Raw genomic sequence first — 20,694 nt, 5'->3', positions numbered from 1 at the left:
TGCTGCACTCACCTTGACTCTTCCTCAGGTGGGTGTTCAGAAAAGGCCGCAGTCCTTCAGGTTGTTTTTGATGATGACGTCGGTCACGGCGTCGAACACGAACTGCACGTTCTTGGTGTCGGTTGCGCAGGTGAAGTGGGTGTAGATCTCCTTGGTGTCCTTCTTCTTGTTGAGGTCCTCAAATTTGGTCTGGATGTAAGCCTGGGCCTCCTCGTACTTGTTGGGGCCTGTGGAGCAGAGAGGCAGCCTGAGAACGTGTGGAGGAACCCAGGATGGGACCTCCGGTAACACAGGGGGCAGCAGAGCGCCAGGCGACGGCTCTGGTACCACCCACCACTGTGTCTCCAGTGGGAAGGAGGGTGTTCACACTGTACCGGAGTACTCGGGGAAGCAGATGGTCAGGGGGCTGTGGGCGATCTTCTCCTCAAACAGGTCCTTCTTGTTCAGAAACAGGATGATGGAAGTCTCCGTGAACCACTTGTTGTTGCAGATGGAGTCGAACAGCTTCATGCTCTCGTGCATCCGGTTCTGAGTGGGTCGGGCACGAATGGGCAGATGAAGAGATTATTTGAGCTCGCCGCGTGACACCCCCCCACCCCCCTGCTATTTTAATAACTGTGGGAACGGGCCGGGCTTAAGCGCGCGCACGTGTACCCCGGACTCACCATCTCCTCGTCCTCAGCCAGGACCAGGTCGTAAGCACTCATGGCCACACAGAAGATGATGGCGGTGACGCCCTCGAAGCAGTGGATCCACTTCTTCCTCTCCGAGCGCTGCCCCCCCACATCGAACATCCTGCAGAGACAGGCGCGGTAAACACGCTGGCTTTGAAGGAGCCGCAGCGGGAGAGAAACATTTTTCACGCCGACAGACGAGACGAGCACTTTCAAGGTCTCCCTGGACATGCAAATGTGCTCTTTGTCTTCTCGGGGACACGGGGCCTCACTGGTCCAAGGGGCCTTAAAGAAGCTGTATCATTAACAGACAGTGGCCTTTATACAGCATGCTAACCAGCTAGCCTAGCCTCTCCAAACCACTGGAGTTATGATAGCCAGTCACCGTCACCCTCCAATTAATCCAATTAGCGTTTTTAAACTTGCCTTAATGGAAACAAATGGACACTAGCTGTAGTGGACAGGCTGGACAGCGTCTGGCTGCCGTTTGCAGCCTCCCGGAGTGACTCACTCCTCTCGTGACGCCTCACCTGACCTACTGAGCAGTTTCACTTTGCAGAATTTGGCTGGGTTGAGTCAAACTTTGAGTCCTGCAGACAGGCGGCCTCCAGGCTGAGTAAGCAGAGCTCGTTAGACTGGAGGCTGCTTAAACGCACACTCGTCTGGGAGCTTGGAGGGAAAAAAACCCCCAAACATTACAGCCCTGACAAGCTGCTGCTGGTATGCTGGGTCTTTTTTTTTAATATAAAATATGAAACCGAGAGAGGAGGCAGAGAATCAGATACAAACATGACCTCCATTTGCACTGAGGAGATGGAGAGACGTAACGTTAATATTTTACCATCTCCTCCTCGACCCGTTTACGTCGTGGATGTAAAGTCTCAGGTGTGTTCGGCTTCTGATGTTCCAAGTCCCTCCAGAATGCTATAAAACACACTCGCTTCACACCCAGCACAAGGACAAGGGAGGCTCCTCATCTGGTCTCATGGTAGCGCGGTAATGTGATTACAAACATCACGCTTCCTGTTCTCTGAACTTATGGGACTTTACACGCGTGTAGGGGGAAACTACAGCGAGTACAATCAGGGACCTGTGACTCGGACATAACGTCCCGCTAAGGCAGCTGTTCCTTAAAAGGGTTAGGACCAAAGGGACATCTGCAAATACCAGAACTGAAGCAGCAGCGTGTCGGGAAAATACGTTCTCTTATGGTTTAAGTGGCCCTCTAACGGCCAAGAGCTCACTTGAAGTGCAGGTCCTTGAATGTGAAATGCGTCTCCACGATGCCGGTGGTCTTCACTCGGGTCCTCAGCACGTCCTGCTGCGTGGGGATGTAATCCGACTTGGCTATCCTCTCCAGGTCGTTCAGGTAGCTGCGGGGAGGGGGGACGCAGACGTTAGAGGACTCCTTCATACGCTTGGTGTACTGGAGCAGGGCGGCGCGGCGGCAGATGCTCGCGGCCTGCGGCGCCGGACACGTTTAGTCTGAAGTCACAGCGGCGGAGATGAAACGGCGTCTGGAGACCTCCGGGTCGCCGCTGGCGACGACAGACACGCGACCTCACTCCCTCTCCAGGCTAAAAACCATGGTTACGGGGCCGCGGGCCGCGGCGCTGTGGGGCCACTCGGGCTCCGTCGGAGCGTTCATCTGAATGCAGCGCCGGCCTCCTGCTGCAGCTGCTGCTGGATGAAGGCTGGGGCTCTGTTTTCACTGTGAAAGCCACCTCTCACCTCCCTCCAGCAGCCTCCTGCAATTACCCCCCCCACCCCCGTCCCCCCCCCCCACCACCACCACCACCTCTGTTGTCATAATGGAGTGTTTTAACAACAAGGGGAACAAATGGAGCACTTAGCCATGAAGGTGGACACGGTAATTAAAAGAAGGGGGTGTGAGGCTGCTGTTGTGTGTGTGTGTGTGTGATGAATCAGACCCAAACTGGGCGCTGATGGGGGGACTCACTAGGCGGCCGAGTCGTTCAGCTGGTACTCTCGAGCCCGGGTGAAGCAGCTCTGGACGCCGCCGTCGGACCACAGCCGCTGGATGACTCTGGACAGGTCGTCTGGCAGGATGCCCTGCTCCTCCGCCGCTGCCGACAGGGCGAACAGTTGGCGGGCGTCGTCCTGGCAGAAACACAGCGCTTCGCTTAGATCGCCGCGCTGATGAAGGTGCGAGGGAATGTTTTCGTAGCACAAAAAAAGGCGGCGCTCTGGGAAGCTGCACGCTTCCAACGGGGGAAACCAGTATGGAGCCTGTTTAAACGGTTTTATTTGCTTTTGGACAGGTGCAAACTCGTCTGATGGAACACAAAGTGGCCTCCACTTAAGTCTCGTCCACTTTCAAACACTATTTTCACACGTCTTGTCATTTTTAGCCTCAGACATACTCATTTTCCCTCGCGTGTGTCATCAGAGCCTCGTCACGTATGATTAGATCAGGGTGAGGCGGCCTGTGGAAGTGTCTCATAATGTTTGTGTCTGGCACAAACGTGGCATTTGTATAAAATTATTACACAGAAACTGTGGAAAAAGTAGGAATTATGGCTTTAACTGTGTCATCTCTGAATGGGATGTGGTTTCAGGCTCTTTTAACTGTATTATTAGCTATGAGCCAGTGTTAGCGTAGCCACACGAGGGCTCCGGCCTGTCAGAACACTCTGAATTCCCTCTTTTGAGAAATGGCAGATAAGAGCCTCGTCCAGACATCCGGAAAACCCTGGTTTTTACGATGGAACGTCTCTGGTTATGTAACGTGAAGCTCTGGCAGCCCTCAGAGCTCTGATCCCACAGTTTCTGACCATATTTAATAGGATAAACTTGTTGACGTAATCAGAGCAGTAAAACACGCCGTGATCAGAACTCATCCGTGCCATCGTGCATCTACTGGAAAACCTCGAGGGTGCGTTTTTCCCCACTATCCGAGCTGTGACTCTGCCATCAGTCCCGGGAGCCGATGGTACCGGACGGTTTCCTGATGTTAATGTGCAGGCACCTGAAAGGTCACAGCTCCCTCCTCTCACCTCTGACCCTGAACGTCCGACAAGGCCCCTCCCACGCAACAGAATTCCTGGTATGAGTCGACTATTGGCCGACCCTTTCCTTCAGCTGAATGAACGCCAGAGATGACTTCATCCCACCTCACTTTTACTGCAATCCTGAAGGACGACACATCTCTCAAGTGCATTTCTTCAGCTTCCGCTTCCATTCATGCACAACTAAAAGTCCTCCTTCAATTTGATGTTCGAGAAACGACTGAATAACAAAAATAATGGATTTAAATCTGAATTAACCACACTGATTAAAAAAAGAGCTTTAGCTGACAGTTTAGAATACAGCTGCAGGCCGAACACGTGCTTTAGTCAGAGTTTAGAGTCTAAAGTCAAATCTGGTTCCAGGACATTTGAAGCTCTCAGTAGGAAACTTCTGTGGGGAGAAATCAAGAGTCATTTGTAACATCGAGCGATCCGTTCTGCAGAAGCTGTCATGCGCAGCTAAACCCGACATATACCAGACATAAAAGAACTCCACATCCATGCAGTTCCTCTGAAGAGTCTTCAGGAAGTGAGGTGGGGAAAGAATGGGCAGAGTTAAAGAAGTCCATCAAATAAACCTGTGCACAGCAGTGCTCGCAGCATCCTGAAGTAACGCCGGCAGATTTTCTCATGCGACATTTACAGTTAGAAACCTTGATGTGGCCTCGTTTTCTCATGAATTCCATCAGACGTTAACACGCGCGACCTGGTGCCTGTGACCTCGGTGCCAGTCCAAACGCAGCCAACCCTGCAGGGCTCTGAAACAAGCTAACTTCCTTGATGGAAGCTGTGGCCCTGCACTCCAGGGAACATCCCTGAGCATAATCTTGGCTGCTCTGATGTGTCGGCTCAGGACAGGAAGCGAGGAGGAAGATTTGGTGGGTTTAAGCAGTGATGATGTCACGGGGCCAAGTGCAGCTTAGTTCCACAATATCATATAATACAGGCACCTGGGAGCCTTTATTACCCTCATTAATGGCCTTCTATTATCCGGCGACCAACTTTAAAGAGAAGGTTTGAAAAGCTTCCGCACTTTGGTTTTTAAAGGGTGGTTATAAATCCGGCCCTGCTGTTAGGGTGGCGCCCCGTTGGTGACACCTACCGCTCTGGCAGAGTCCTCGTAGTCGATCTTCAGGTTGGCCATGGCCTTGATGATGGCCATGATGGACTGGATTGTGTTGCTGTAGACAACCGCTCTGTACTGCTTACACTCATCCTCTGAATACCCGTCCTCGTGAATGATCCTGGAAACAGCGGAGGAGCACAAAGATGCAAAAATACCATAACGTGAGATTAAATCACACACATACACTGAACATGTACGCGAGGCCGAACAGTCTCATCCTGGTCGTCTGATCTTTTGTCTATTAATGTCACGTTCGGGGCACACCGAAAAAACACAGTAATTAGGTGATTAGCAAAAGGGGCTGGACCCCCCCCCCATCTCCCAGTGCGTGTACAGTAAAGCAAATATTTACTTGCTTCTGGGGCTGTGGAAAGAGACGGCGAGAACACGACATGCGGTTGAGAAAGCATGAGCCGAGACTGAAGCTGCTGGGCAGGGGACCAAAGAGAAGCCTCTCTCCTCTGTCCTGGCCCAGCACGTGCACGCGCGCCTGCGCGCACGCACGCACGCAGCCAGCATTTCAATGGCTGCGCTGAATGAGCGCTCATTAGCATGCAAGTGAGCCGACTGTGACACGGTGTAGAGAACTGGGAGATCAATGTTTTCCCCTCATTCAACCCACACTTTCGCTAATTTCGCAGCACAAGCCTGTGACTGATGTTGGTTTTAGCTCCGCATGCAAGGGCAGCATCCCTTTCCTCCAAAAACAGTCCAAAAGCATATTTCTTTTAAACTATGCCAAATAAAGGAGCCCATCTCTCACAGAAAAACAAATACTTGTGTGTTAAATCTGTTAAATACAACAAGACATGTTGGGAAGCAAGTGGGCTAATCTGGGCTGATGTTTTCTACTGTATGGACTTCCTGTGCTACTCCACGTTTCAATATTTCATTAATCTTGGTTAAGAATAACTCATTCGTCTCATGTCCGACTAGGCTGACATCTTGGTTACGTCATTAAACGGGGACTCAGACGATGACGGCGTCAGATCTCGGGTCTCTATTGTTGCAGGCAACTTGACTCAGGATGGGGAATATTCCTCGCTGGACCTTTACCGTGTCATTAATCCCCCCACAGCGTCATTTCTTGAAAAGTATCACGTTATTTGCTTCATTAAAAGTCTTGTCTCACAGTGCTTCAGCTCTACACTCTAGACAAAGCTCAGGCTGTTGGATCAAAGTCCCAGGCCCAGTCTAAAGGTGGTAGGGACCATTTCTAACACCACAGGCTCCATTTGATCCCATTCACAGATGACCTTTGTCACCTACTGTCCAATCAATGATTCTTTCAAAAGTTCCAGAAGGCCAAACAGACAGGTTTCAGACAGGAAAACATAGATTAAATAAAGGTTTCTGATAAATTCCCAGGATTTTCCTTTCAAAGAAAAACAGTATTTAAACTGAATGTCCACTCAAATTACTGAACAAATAAGATGCACCTACAGAAACTATAAACATCTGTTCGTGTTCGTGTCTTTTCAGGTCGATTCACTCTAAACTGAGCACGAGTGCAGCCCAGCTGAGAGAGAGGGAGAAAAAAGCTGAGATTGTGACTCACAGGGTCTGGAAACTCAAAGCTGCGCTCTGGTCTCTTTTCTTAGAGCAGAACTGTAAATATTTTAGTAAATGAGATGTTTTGGATCCTTCCTGCCTCAACTGTATCCACAAACCAACCTGAATCGCCGGCTGACACAGTGCCCAGGCTGCTTTATTCCCCATTTTCCCATCCAGCTGCTGCAATAAGTTTGGTTCATTTTCCTGTTAAAGGCCTTTAGATGCAGAGAGCGAGGCGTGTGTGTGTGTGTGTGTGTGTGTGTGTGTGTGTGTGTGTGTGTTCCTGATTCGGCGGCATGTCCTACAACAGTTAGTATACTGTAACTATTGGTGGGTGGAGACAGAAGTGGACCCTAACTGGAGCCGTCAGGAGCCTCCTGCTCTTCAGGAACGCAGCATCAGTATAAACTACAGAATAAACAGTGAGTGTGTTTACATGCACACAAGGAAACCAAATTCCTGCGGCAGTTCGATTACATAAAATAATACTATTTACGCCATTCGAGCGAGAAATGTAGTCCGATTACAATGCGTATGTGCACGCAACTATTTACCTGACATAAACATTAACACCTTCCTAACGAAGTAAATGCAGATGCAAAGTCAGAAATGATCAAAGTGCGTAAATATTTAGGTGTGTTTAAATGTTCTGAATGGCCACGTGCAAGATTCTGACATTTTGTGTGTGCGCGCGTGTGTGTGTGTGTCGACTGTTGTCAAAGCAGCGGCAGGGTTAGAAAACCATACATCACAGTGTTAATGTAAACAGAGCTCAGCGAGAGGACTGCACTTCCATAATCCCAATAACCTATATTTTGGGCTTTTTTGTTCATGAATGAGCCGATAAGTTGATGCAACAGCTGTATTGGCAGCTAAAAGCAGCTATGATTCAAAATGACAACAATGGCAGAACTAATGGGGGGAAACGGTGTGCTGGAAATACTGTTCCTCACTTTCACTGACCCTAATGACCTCTGAGGCTTGTTTACATTGGAAAAATTCTACCAACTGCATGAAAAAAACCCTCTGAAGTGATGAGGTCTGATGAGGAATCCGACCGTATAGAAAAACATGAATTTATTTGTGAGTGACGTGACACAGGCATTTATAATAGCGCCGTCATCTTGTGTTAATTCATTCCTGACTTAAAACGTGATCGCATGTTGGTGGCGTTAGAAGAGATGAATTGGTCACAGCTGAGGAGGAAAAGAGAAACAATGAGCAGTTACTCACTTCATCTGCTTCACAATGGTGCTCTTCCCCGACTCTCCAGCACCTGCACGGGGAACAAAAACAGGCAGAGGTTAAAAATACACTTGCATTAGCTGGAAAATGTAAACAGGCAGCTAATGAGACCCTCTCACATCTGGACCAACCCTCCTCTCCCTTTACTTCCAGACCTCCGCTCTCACTCTGCCGCTGAGCTCGAGACAGGTCACAAGGCATCAAGAGGAAGGAAAAAGGTGGTGGAAGACAAAATGGAGTGAGCCAGAGTCATGTCGCGCCTAGCCGGCATCATGTTGATAGATAGCTGCTACATAACACTAAATGAACTATATAAAAATGTATAGACCGAGGCCACACCCACAACTTTTATATTCCTAAATCCATTAAGGCAAATTTATAACCGGAAACGATTTAATGGAAACATCTTGGGCGGACAGGATATGTGCTTTTCTTATCCACTGCTATGTTTATTCCAACAGCCGCGGGCGACCAGAGAGAGCTCATCTGCCACAAGGAATCGACACACACATGCACACACACCCAGGGGTGCCTGTCAGTACACTCTCCAGTCCTGCTCGCCCTGGGTGAAGTCTTTCTGGGATGACCCTCAAAATACACTACTACGCAGCACGCACATGCCACTGAAGGCCCCCAGGGAGAAATGGACCAAGATGGTTTCCATGCACAGCTGTCAGCTGCTGATTCTCATGTAATAAGACTGGCTTATAGAGCAGATGTTGCGATCAGGGCTGAAATATAGACTGTTTAAGAAATACTGCCTTTAACAGGCCTTTAAAGAAGATGTGCAACAGAAGACATCTCCATGTGGCCTGATGTCTCCTACAGGGCAAGTGTGTAAACTGGGGAGGAATGAGGGATTAACAGAATGACCACCTAACACCGAGGACTTTGTAAAACCCCCTGCAAGCCTCAGGAAATTGCCTGACTATTGATGGGTTAGAAAGTGACTGGCAGAGAATCAGAACCAACAAAGTTGCGTCTGCCAAGAGAACTGTTGCTGGCAGTCGTCAGGTTTAATACAAGAGAACAAAGAACAAAGGGCATGGCCCTGCGGAACTGTGAGCAGGGTCCTGTGGTACTGTGAGCAGGGCCCTGTGGTAACATTAAGTCATTATTAGATTCACCACAACACATGGCTTCGATCCGATCAAAGAACCACTATGCAAATACAAAACGCAGGAGAAAAAAAAAAGCATAATTTCTAACCGAATTCCTACAGATGCGTCTATAAGCTTCACCGACTTAACCTGGGTTTCAAGCTGTTCATTACATCTGTAGGTCAATCAGTGACTAAATGTTGGTGCGTCGGTCTGATGTGAGCGGGCAATGCGACAGCAACAAGGGAATCGTGGGGTACTAAATTATTTGCCGAGCTTGCGAAAACTGGCCATAGTTGGAAAGTGAGTCGTGATGGAAGGGCTCATCTTGAAGGGCTCTTCCTGTTTGGTAGGAAACAGCTAAACTTTCACACAAGCGTTTTCTTAAAAACTAGAGAACAGGAATCTTTGGCCACTTCCATATTTGACCGATGATAAATCTGGTGACGGAGGACTGATGCTGGGAGAATTCCTGGCGTGCTTCTCTCAACTCTGGACCTTCGCTACCCTGTGAAGCGTTTTGAAACCGACGGGTTGAGACACAAAAGGAGGCGAGAACCAATGCAGTTCCTCCTGTTTTGTGTCGGAGCCGGGGATCGAGATTAAGTCACCTTATAATTCTCTCTTCCCCTTATGCAAGTTTCCTGTGGCGACAGCGCTGCTGCGGGAGCGATGCCTTCGCCGTGCGTGGTAAAGAACGTGCGCGTGTCTGCAGCAAGTGTGATCTTGGTGCCAAGAGCAAAAAGGCACAAAGGCGGTAGTGTGGATTCACTGGCAGCTGAGAAGACAGGGCCCTTGTTGATATTTAGGTTTGGCCTGTTGCGATCAGCACCAGTAGCCCCGCCCACTTTCAATGGAAGCAATAAAGGCGTTTGCACAGTTTAGGAAGGGTTCGTTGTCTTTTATATATTAACATATTAAAGAAATACCTTTATAATGACAGCATACACTCCAAAACTCCGTCTTCGAGCCGACGACAGTACGCCGCAACGTGAAACCGAGTTTTGTCACCCAGTGGTTCTGAGCCTTCGTCTAATTTATAGAGGATTTTCCCCAAAGCTCCAGGCGTGTCATTTACTGAAAATTGGATACAGGCTTGTGATTCTGGGGGGAAAAATTAATGCTCCGGAGACAACTACTGTACAGTTTGTTGTTGTGATTCAGCAGAAAGTTACAAGATGCTCCAGGAGCCATAGAGGACACTGGAAAGGGTAGAAGTTCGTCCTATCAAGAGATCTATAATGGGATGACTCTCAGGTCTCCGCATCAGTCGGATCTGTTGAATAAATCAATATCTGACCTCACGGTGATGCTCCGGCTGATGAATATCAAGCGCGCACTTGCCTTTAATCTCAACTTTAACGACAAAGGCGAACGCTGGACGTCACGAGGCTTCGGATCAATGTCCACCTGGAGAACACCGCTGGGCTTGAGCGCGACCCTGAGATTTCTCTCAGCCCCCGGAACCTAAAGCGGGGGCCCCCTCCGACGTGGCTCAAAACACGCGCAGGCCTGATGGGACCACATATTGTCGCAGAAGTCAGCGAAAAGCAAAATAACAAATGAGGGACACAATAAAAACAAAACCCACTCCTCATTTTCTGATCCTTCACGTCTCCAACCCTCCCTCCTACTGTCCTCACCCGCCTACAGACAGCAGCGTGTCGCCGGGATGCCGCCTGTTCTTCTTGGCTCCGTGTTAAAAAATGTGTCAATCCAGAGTGGAGTGCAGAGCCCCCCCCACCCCCCTCACACGGAGCAAACATAAACAGCTTGCATGAACATGTGTACACTTGAGAATGCACACATGCATGCACAGAAACACACATCTGCCTGTATGGGTGGGTTTGAAAGACAGGGACAGTGTCTCCTACAACAGATGGCTGCAGGGCCTCGGGCAAAGAGCAAGTAGGGACGGCAAAACCACAACTGCTGCCAAAGCAGAGAGGACCGAGATGGAAAAGAACCAAAACCTCCTTCACGGAAGCAAAGTAGAAGCAAATTAGAAGCGAGACTGATGACTATCAGTCAAACTGTAAACTTTATGAATTATTTTCTACCCCTGCAGCTACAGTTAGATGCTGCTGTGCTGCAACTTATTTACAGAGGCAAAATATAAAAGAAATAGTTTGCTCAGCAAAAAAAGGTCAATATCCTCCTACGACTGCTATAAAAAGACAAGGGCATGGGGAAGCTGAGCGTCAAGGTCAGCAGCGTGATAACTGACAGGCGGCAAAAATATCCAGTGCATCTTTACTCTTTACTTCATGTTCTGCAGTTTCAATCCAAATTTCTGGTTGGGGGAAAAAAGGCTTTAAAAGCACGCGCACACACACACACACCTCTACATTTATTATTCACTGAGTTTCCAAAATCCTTTAAATGTTGAGTTTTTAGATGATCGTCTGAGGACAGAAATGTCGGATTTTCAATCTGAATATTTCAATAGGATTAAGAAAGAAGAGAATTTAGCAGGCCGACGACAGCCTGAGGAGCACTAATCACAGACCCGCCGGATGGATTTAATCCATAATTGATGCTGATTTTTGGACCGTTTGTGAGGATGACAGATCATCAAGCCAAAGAGACCTGAACATCTGTTGGGTTTTGAAACGTGCCCTTAACATCTGGAAGAGGCTTCAACAGTCACACTGCTGCTACAAGATCCAAATTAACTCTGAAACTCTAAAAGTGTTGCACAACTGGCTTGATTTTTACCTCCGCCAAAGCAGGACAGCTCAGATATGGCCTCACTCCCCTTTCACTTAGTCTAAGCTGTGATCGGGCATTTGTGGAGGTCAAGTTTAGGGTTGCATTGCACGACCTCCGGCGCTGCTACTGCTGCCACTCAGGTCAGAGAAAAAGGGCCCGTCCTGAAAGACAAGCCCTCGGGCTTCAGGGGCACAGACGCAAACAGGAGCAGATTTTCTGTATCTGAAGCAGCAACATGATGGAACCCGCGGAAGGCCCCGATCACCCACGCAGATGTTCAACCTGTAGAAAAAAAACAGATCATGCAGTACTCAAAGGCTTCTTCAGAGGTATGAAGCTGCTCACAGCTTTGTTCAGGGGGAAACGGACAGTAACGTGACATGTTTTGCTGCGCTGCTCTGCTCCTTTGTGGGTGTGTTCTTCGCATTTCCTATATTTAATGCATTATTACTATTATTTTTCAGTGTCAGCATATGAGAGGATTTCAAATGTCTCTTTGTAAAAAGAGTAAAAATGTCTGGCCTGTAACCATGAGGTTTAGGTAAAGGGGTAAAGGTTTGGGGAGGGGGAGGGGGGCTTCTTCTGTGGAATGATTTTTCTATGCAATAATAAGTTACCATTGATTATCCAATTTCCACAGAGGAAACGGTGAAACAGCAATGATGGAGATGCACGGTTACTGGTTTGGGCGTGTTTTCAGTCGTGCTGCTGTAAACACATTTAGAGAGCAGGTATTTGTGATGCGAGTCCGTTTTCAGGTTCCACCCTGCTTCCATGCTTCCAAAAGATGCCTCCAGCACTTCCCGGATGCCAGCGAGATCCCCCAGATGTTTAAACTAAACGTGGTTCCATATCAGCTCTGGTGACCGTAGCGCTTCCGTGTATGAGGTCAGCTGCTATAGGGAGGGATTTCTGCAGTCGTACACAATAGATTGCAGGTTGTCGCCTCACAAACGTGCCGCACACATGCACACTTCCTGTTCCGCGTCATTTAGTCGACCTGCTTTTGGCCAAAAAACATTTTAAGACGGATGTAACATATCCTCTAGTGCCGGCAATCAGCTGCCTGCTACTTTAGCCAGAACATTCACACTATATAAGTGTAAGATGTGACAGATTCTGAGGAACTTTAACTAAAAAAATATCAAGACTGATCACTAGAAGTGGCGTGTGCAGCACAACCCCCCGCCCCCCCCCCCCCCCCCACACACACACACACACACAGGACAGGCCTCTTGAAAACAATCAATATTTCAGCTTTAGTCTGGCTTTAAGCAGCAACTCAAAGCTGGAAGCTGTGTTTCTCCCCGACCGCCATAGTCTGCACTCACCGCTGATAAAAGATTAAAAAAAATAAAAATAGAACTAACAATGTAATGCAAATAAAAAAAAATGTTTTCCGATCCTACTAAGAGGCCCCAACAACAGGCAAATATTAATGCTGGTAGGGCCACAGTTGGAGGTATGTGCTGCATGACAGACACACACAGGTAACAGGAAAAGCTCTGGTGATGCATTATACATGCCTCCATTACAAGACACACTCGCTAAACTTTGTACTTTGGCATGCACGTGCATATTTGGACATACTGGCACACACAAGACTGGAAGATGGAGGAAATGTTCAATTAATTATAGATAAATGGTGCATAAAAATATCAGGAGTGTGCTTCAGAAGTAGCCTGGTAGGAAGAATCCTGCACATTATATCAAGCGGAACAGACACAAGCAAGAAATGTTAGCATCTACCAACTCCTAGTTAAAAAGAAGATTAAAGATTTTTTAAAAAAAGCATTTCCACTCGGGGAAAACTCAGTAGTCAACAATAACATTAACTATCCGTAAAAAAGTTTAACGTTTAAAAGTTTAAACAGCCCCGATTTATTGGTTTGAGCACCTTTGTTTGGACATGGCAGCCCACAGAGTCCCCAGCCTTCCAGTCTGGACAAGGATAATTACTCTCAACTGAAAGGCCATCGATCAAAGAGGAGACGAGGCAATGTAGGCTGCCTGTGTCAACCGGCTGCTGCACACTCATAAAAGTCACGGGCCGACTCGGCCTTGAAGCCTGCAGACATGAAAGGTCCGTCTAAACCGATGCGACCAAACCCTGGTATAATCAGAAGACGGTAAATTAAACTATATTTCAGATTAAGCACTTTTAATTGATGGTTATTGAGCTCAAGGCTCAACCCTTGCTTCTGACAATAGGTGCCCCTTTAAAAATAAACACGATAGCTTCATCGTGTTAAAACATGATGGTGAAATGATCACATCTGGAATATGAAAGAAACAGTCAAAAACGACTGCAATTATACACCGGAAAACTGCCAGGAAGTTTATTCTATCTCTGTGGTGTTATAGCAACCGAGTCTTGCAAGTTGGAGGAAAAACGTACAGGAAATGAGAAGAGGAGGGGTAAAAAGGGAGGTTTTTGTCAACGGTTCACACATTTTCATTCCAGCATACAAGCCGAGACTTGCCATCGCCGAGCAAGAGCTGAAGGCCAAATGATGGAAGCGAATCCAGATTTGCTGGCGTTTCTGGGACGCCACATTGATTTGAGTGATTTTAATAAGCCTGACGTTTGATAATTTTGCCCAGATCGCGTTGCAAATTGTTGGGTTGCCTGCCGTGGACAATCTCTGCAATCTCCAGACATTCCACCATGACAGTAAATGCCCCGCTAAAAAGGTCGGCCGAGTGTATCGGCGCATTCTGGTTATACAACCACTCTGCCAGGGTTGTTACCTGTTCTTACAGCGGAAGAGCCAAATGCAATCCTATGAATTAATAAAGAGGTGTGTCTGTCTGTAACCACGGAGACCAGAGGTTGGGAGAGGGCAGACGCCCAAACCAACCCTGTCACTGTTGCCAGGGACCTGCGATATTGCTTTGAACAGAGGCACAACTGCTACGCTAAAACGAGCCAGAAGCTTGATGCAAATGTAGCGTCACGGCAGCAGCCTGAAACTGTTTAGCACGGAGGTGAAAAGGTACAGATATGGAAGAAGAAACCCTGAAGTGGCCCACAGTTACCTTGACTCTGTAAAGGTCAATGGTGGGACGTGAAAAATGGTGGGCCGTGCATCGGATGGTTCCTGTAAGAGAGTTTCGGCTTGAATGTTTTCTGATTTTAAAACTATTTTTTCCTGATGCCTTCACTTCCTCGATCATTGATGCAATAGTTACGGCTTTATAATCATAGTTATGCCACCTTCTCCCACAGTGACCGATCCTGACAAAAGACTAAAAATAAACTCGAGTTCAATTGAGCAACTCAAACAGAAAATGTCATTGGACTCAGGTCCATGTCTGGGTGATAGTTCACAAAAACTGTTACTCAGAATAATTGTGTAAATGTGTGCAGACGGTAACTTTTGCCTTTGTCTACCAGCAGGCAGCAACACCCCATGTTGAGTCTCTATATGATTGATAATTTTACTAGCATCCAGACCAATGTGCATCACATAATGAGCAGTGAGCTCTGTACAGGAAGTGAGAAGAGCTGAGTTTCTGTCCGTCTACAGAGAGAACGACACTTGTTCCAGTTATATAATCCAATAAAGTTGAGTTGACAGCACATTCATATATTTATATAAATATTTCATACATCGCAAATACAGGGGAGTCCATTTTTGGGCCGCCTCTGCTGCAACAGGTGAGAAACATTTGTTACCAGACCTTTTTACGGGCAGCACGACTGTGCCACAGTCTTACAGCCCAAATAGAACCCGTCTGGCAGCACGGCCGTGCAGCTTTACAGCTCTGTAAACTAATGCGTACGCTTGACTGGCATTCCGCCATACACAATAATGCTGCGTTTTGTGGCAGGCACATTTTCTGTTACTCATTAATGTTGTGCATTCCCAGGTCAAACCCTGGACACACACACACACGGGTATATTACCTTAGCGTGTTTGGGTCGTTTATTCCCAAATCTGTCCCCTGTTACTCTGATACAATCTGTACTTCAGTACAAATTCCAAGGCATTTCACTTTACCTTGGACTTTTCAATGATAATCTTTCCACAGCTCGCTTTAGGAAATCTTTATGCATTCATCTATTACCCAACTGCACTTCTCCTCTGCAGGGTCACGGGGGGCGGGGCCAGTCCTAGCTGACGCCGTGCAAGAGCCAAAGTACAATTACCAAATAAACCCGCTGAAACGGACGAACGTTCCCACCTTTCTCAGGCGGATCCCTCGCTACGTCAGCCCTAAATGAATCCGCAGCTACTATACACGCTAACCTCAGCTCAACTTTCTCTGTGTGCCGTCTCTGTGTGAATGTGATGTGTGTGTCGGGGGCGAGTACACCGCAGGAATACGGAGTGCTACCACGCTCACAGTGAGCTCTTTGTGTGCACGCACCGTCCCCGAACCAGCATGTCTGCCAAAGGCTTGTTGAAGCTTTGCTTTCCTTTTGTTTATCCTGCTTCCTTTCAGGTTCTTCACCCTGCAGCTGACCAGAAGGACGGCCCTGTGCGCCGAGGGGGGGGGGGGCAAAACGGACAAGACAGACAGACAGCTGCTCTGTGAAATGAGACTAGATGACATTCCTGTAATCACTATACCATCAGATGTCCGTGTAGGTTCTCCTTCATCCAAAAACCTTTCCAGAACTGAAGGAGAAGAGGCGGAACGTCTTGAGGAACCTTAACCAGGTCCAGTGGTTCAAGCTTTGGACCTACTAACCGATACGCTCACATTAAAACGCCCTCTTCGGTGAGAGTGCAGCTCCTTCCCTTCATCATTGACCAACATTTGGATGGTTGGTACTAGAAAAATAAGAGTGTGTCACTTCCTCACTGATGCAGGGCACAAGCTATACGGAAGAAACATGGGGAACTACATTCTGACAGAGTTGCATCCTTTACAGCCCACACCAACCAATCGTGTCCAGAATTACAACCTGTGGGAGGTTAAAACAAAGAAGCGATGGCTTCAGTGAGCCTCTATGGCCGATACCTCATCAGGACACGTCTCTGAACATACTGAAGCAGGAGCGCTCTCGCTGCCTCCATGTTTTAACATCACGTGCACGTGGGTACAGCTGGTCTGGAGTCTGCCACAAAGGCACCGAACCATTGCCACATTTGCCATGTGGATAATGGTAATGTACGACTTTGTCTGCTTGCTTTGCTCCTCTCCATCAAGCTGGGGGGTCCTGGGACAGGTTCCCTCCCATTAGGGGGTCTTCGCCCCATCATTGCCTTCGGTGCTTGTTCCGGTGGCTCATGTTCTGGCTTCAGACAACGTATCTGATTCTGTTTCTTGAGCGTCTCTCAGGGTTGTCGGAGAGACCAAACCAAGCATTAATGAAACTGTTAAAAACGGACAAAGGAACTCAGGTGAGACATGTTTCTTCCCAAAACAACGGTCGCCATCATTCCCCTCAGCCGCTTATAATGCCAAAACAGATCTGTTTGCTTTCAAAACACGCTGGGCTCCAGTGATAATTTCCATAGTAACCAGAGAGCTGAAACCCTAAGCTAACTGTGCCTGTCCGCACGTCAACGGTTGCAGCTCACTGAAAGGACCGAGGCTCATCCGTCACCAAACCGTGTAAATTATTTCATTAACACGATCGCTGCGGCTGACATGATTCGACACGCGGCGATAGAAACCTGGGTGGATCCGGGATGAGACGTATAGGAAAGGGTGGCATATATGGCTTTATGGTAGCGTGTATGCGACTGTTGACGCTTGTCCCTTATTTAAACAAGCCGACTTCACTGCATGAACAAAGCATTGAAGTTATTTTCCAGGAGGAAACTGCCCAGTGTAACAAGTCATCTGCTGTAAAGGCCAAATGGCAACACGAGGAAGAGTTAACTTGCTCAACAGCGCAGGTTAAATACAAGCAGCGTTGTTGTTTAACTGTCCGGGCCAAATGTAGGCCTTTAGCTCTTTAGCTCATTAGCTCTTTTTTTAAAGAAATCCTTTATCATTTGAGGATAGAGGAGAAATCCTGGTTACTAATTTAGACACAGATGACAGTTTGACTACAAGTATAGTGGGAAATCATTCAAAAAAAGTTGGAAAAATGAAAAATATATTAAATTAATCCAACATTGATACATTTTTTGTCATAATTAAACTAAAATGGCAATAACTTCAAACGTAAATCAATCAGTGTAATAAAAAACTGCTACTACCTTCTTCCGAGGGTAAAATTTATGATTTATAACAGAAATAGCTACACGGTGCCCCAGTCAGCTGATTATAGCACTGTTTTATAGTCACACCACCTTCTTACAACCGGGCTTCCATTTTAAAGTCCACTGGCCTTCTCTCCTAATTGGAACAGAGCTGTGACAGGTCCCAGTTTGGCTGGTGTTGCTAACAAAGGTTGAATTTGACAGGCTAATGTGGATAGTTTGTCGCCAGATCAATACAGTTTTAAGGATATTTTATGAAGCCAATGCTTTGTCTTAATATATTAGAAGGTACCACTTGCAAAAGTAACAAAACATAATGAAAACTATTCTGTGTTACGCAATGATTAGCATTTCCAAAAGGGCAAAAACCTTCAATCAGCAATGCTACACTGATGCGGGGCTGGTGTTCAGACACATACGAGAAAAGTGGACAAAAATAAAACCCTGCTGTGCGAATATGCCGACGCTGAGATTCACAGCCGCCCAGCATAAACATCCAGCTCGGTCCGATATTTGGCGTAAACAGGCTTGAGACGGTCATTACTTTTCTGCCCTTTCATTTCCTTCCCGTTGCATGCGAAAGGTCGCGGTTTGATCCTCAAACGAAAGTCACAGCTCCTGTCCTCGTGCTGCGTTACCGATACTGAACGCTCTTCTCTGTTGCACCGTAACCTTCAGCAAACTTCTGACAGACCGGTGCTTGGAAATCAATAAGTCCCCGAGAACAAACGTTTCTGTTGCGCCAGAGAAAAAGTTGGGTGTATAAATTATACCTTCAATGACAAAGCCAACTTTAACTTCTTTTAAAACTAATCTTTATTTATATATACTGGCACCTTCCTCCCCGTCAGCAACCTTATGGGACTGGTTTAAATCAGAGGTTAGCATGACATGACTTGTGGTGTAATGGTTTGTCTGACCTGGAGAAGCACTTTCAGGTATAAAGATCATTGGGGTGGGGTCAGGGGGTGGGGGGGGGGGGGTTATCAGCACTCAGAATGCAGACAAAGGCTGTTAACGCTGAAACAACTGCTGTCAAAAAAAAGGACCATAACCAAATAGACTGATGGAACACTGAGTGGATGGATTGTTTGTGTTGGACTGGCGGCAGCGCCGACAAATAGCTCATGCTGGATGTGTGGCGCAACCCTGCTCACTTCCTGCCTTGCAGGAAACAGGCAGCACAGCGCTCACCCTGCCCTTCCTGTTCCTAATGTCTGCACATACACACAGATGACACACTCCCCCCTTCTTCAATCACTCTGCGGTAGCTCTTCTCAGCAACAACCCATTTTAGGGACCATCGCACTGCCCTTAGGAGCTTCAGAATGACTTTTTAATATCTGAGACAGAAGAGGTTTGCAAGCACTCTTCCAAAGATTTTAAGGATAGATGAAGCTGGGGGGGGGGGCTTTGTCGCCACTCCTCATTTCCTTAAAGTCTTAATTCAGATCCGAGTGGCCTCGGCTGACCACGGAAGTGCTAAAGAATGGCCATTTGCTGGCCATGTAATACCATCTGCGCCACAAAAAACTGAACCAAAAAGTGCAAACGCGCCGAATTTATCTGGCAGATCTGATACTGCTGCCCAAGCCTCAAGTGTCAAAATGCTGAAAAAGGAAATTAAGCGACCAACAGCTGTTGCAGACAGGATCGTGTTAAGCCGCAAAAGAGTGAAGGGGCGGACTTCTGCTTTTTGCTCAGCTCACATTTGAGACCAGACTCACCAGTAAACCAAAAAGGAAAGACGGCAGTCTAAAAGTGACTGAGATACGCAGCACGTTGGTTCGTTCTCTGGAGGGGCTACAACTAAAGCGAGCGTGCTTACATAACCGAGGGAAGAAGTCACCAGTGGAGTGGTGCTCCTCCTCTCCTGTTGTCAGAATGTCTCCCTACAGCTGTCCGTTCCCGTCTGCCTCACTGGGCCGCCTGTCAACGTGCACCACGTTAACGCAACACTCCCGAGACATCGTTATCACCTCTGTTCAAGCCCCCCTCTCCAGCGTTCCGTCCGCCATTGCAGATTCCACATAAGAAAATCGAGGCTCCATCAACCGTGCAAATAGTTACTACAGTTACAAACATTCCTGAACACACTGTAAGGTTTAGGAAAGTGTGTTCCAATAACTTAGCTGTGCATTCAAATGAACCTTTATATCACGCCTGAAGGCACAGTTTCAGTCACACGCCCCATCCAGAGCGCGCAGCTCCCTCGGAGTTTAACATAAATAGTCAGCAGCGACCCCGGCCCCACCCTCTCTCTGTTCTCCTACTCAGTATTCCCTGGCTAAAAAGAGCCTCGGTGTGGGAGCGTACCAAACTGAGGCCCCACAAAAAAAAAAAAAACCACATAATTACAAATCACAATAAAGCCTTCAGTTCGCTGGTGCTGCCAGAGGCTCAGCTGCAACCTACTCTGCCCCAACTCTGAGCTTTAGCTGAGAACCCCCCCCCCCCCCAACCCATGCCCTTCTTCTGTCCCTGCCCTCTCATAGCTATAAATCCTGCCTATTCCCTGCTCTCCTCTTCACCCAACACTTAAACACGTCCCGTGTGGCTAAACACCAACACTATGCCCTGCTAAAGCTAAAGCTAAAGCCAAGCTTTTTCTCCCGTTACTGTGATCGCACCAAGGTTTGGCCTCTGCGGCAGAGAGAATTCTTAATAAACGGGATCAGACTATCATATGCTCCACTTATTAGTTTTCCTAACCTCCGGCTCACCAACATTCAACTAATGCTCCACAAATGGAGGGCGCACAGCCACCTCCAGCCATTGGCACAGTTGCTGCACGATGAGTTATTTAAGTGGAACTGCGCTAATGTATAAAACCCAAGCCCAGATTAAAATATCATTGAGAAAAATATGTCAATGTGACCATTAGCATGCAGGCATTCGCACACATAGGAAAAAACAAAACAAACACCAGCTTCAAAGTGAAGATTTTGTTCTCCTGATTACATTTTGCCCGCTAAAGATGTTTTAATCGTCTGAAGATCAAATCCAGGGCTCAGCTGCACGCAGGGGGAGACAAAAGCAGCTTTGCAAGGAGAGGAGCTCGATCTGGAGGAGAGGGAAGGGATGCTGCGA

The 20,694-nt window shown here is 47.5% G+C and overlaps 1 protein-coding gene across 1 annotated transcript in view; it reads right to left on the bottom strand.

The window, feature by feature from the left end:
* Nucleotides 1-20,694, bottom strand: part of LOC130523857 (guanine nucleotide-binding protein G(i) subunit alpha-2-like) — a 28,166-nt gene that overhangs the window by 1,012 nt on the left and 6,460 nt on the right. The window contains exons 2-8 of the mRNA XM_057029448.1: nucleotides 7,617-7,659; nucleotides 4,806-4,947; nucleotides 2,635-2,795; nucleotides 1,919-2,047; nucleotides 666-795; nucleotides 375-528; nucleotides 13-227 (exon numbers count right to left, since the gene is read on the bottom strand). Of these exons, the coding sequence (XP_056885428.1) occupies nucleotides 37-227; nucleotides 375-528; nucleotides 666-795; nucleotides 1,919-2,047; nucleotides 2,635-2,795; nucleotides 4,806-4,947; nucleotides 7,617-7,659 (950 nt within the window). The 3' untranslated portion in view covers nucleotides 13-36. The remainder of the gene's footprint in view (nucleotides 1-12; nucleotides 228-374; nucleotides 529-665; nucleotides 796-1,918; nucleotides 2,048-2,634; nucleotides 2,796-4,805; nucleotides 4,948-7,616; nucleotides 7,660-20,694) is intronic.

The sequence above is a fragment of the Takifugu flavidus genome, chromosome 4 (genome assembly GCF_003711565.1).
Source record: "Takifugu flavidus isolate HTHZ2018 chromosome 4, ASM371156v2, whole genome shotgun sequence".
Taxonomy (NCBI): Eukaryota; Metazoa; Chordata; class Actinopteri; order Tetraodontiformes; family Tetraodontidae; genus Takifugu; species Takifugu flavidus.
The sequence above is the reverse complement of the archived record's forward strand: the minus strand, read 5'-3'. Positions and strand labels throughout refer to the sequence as shown.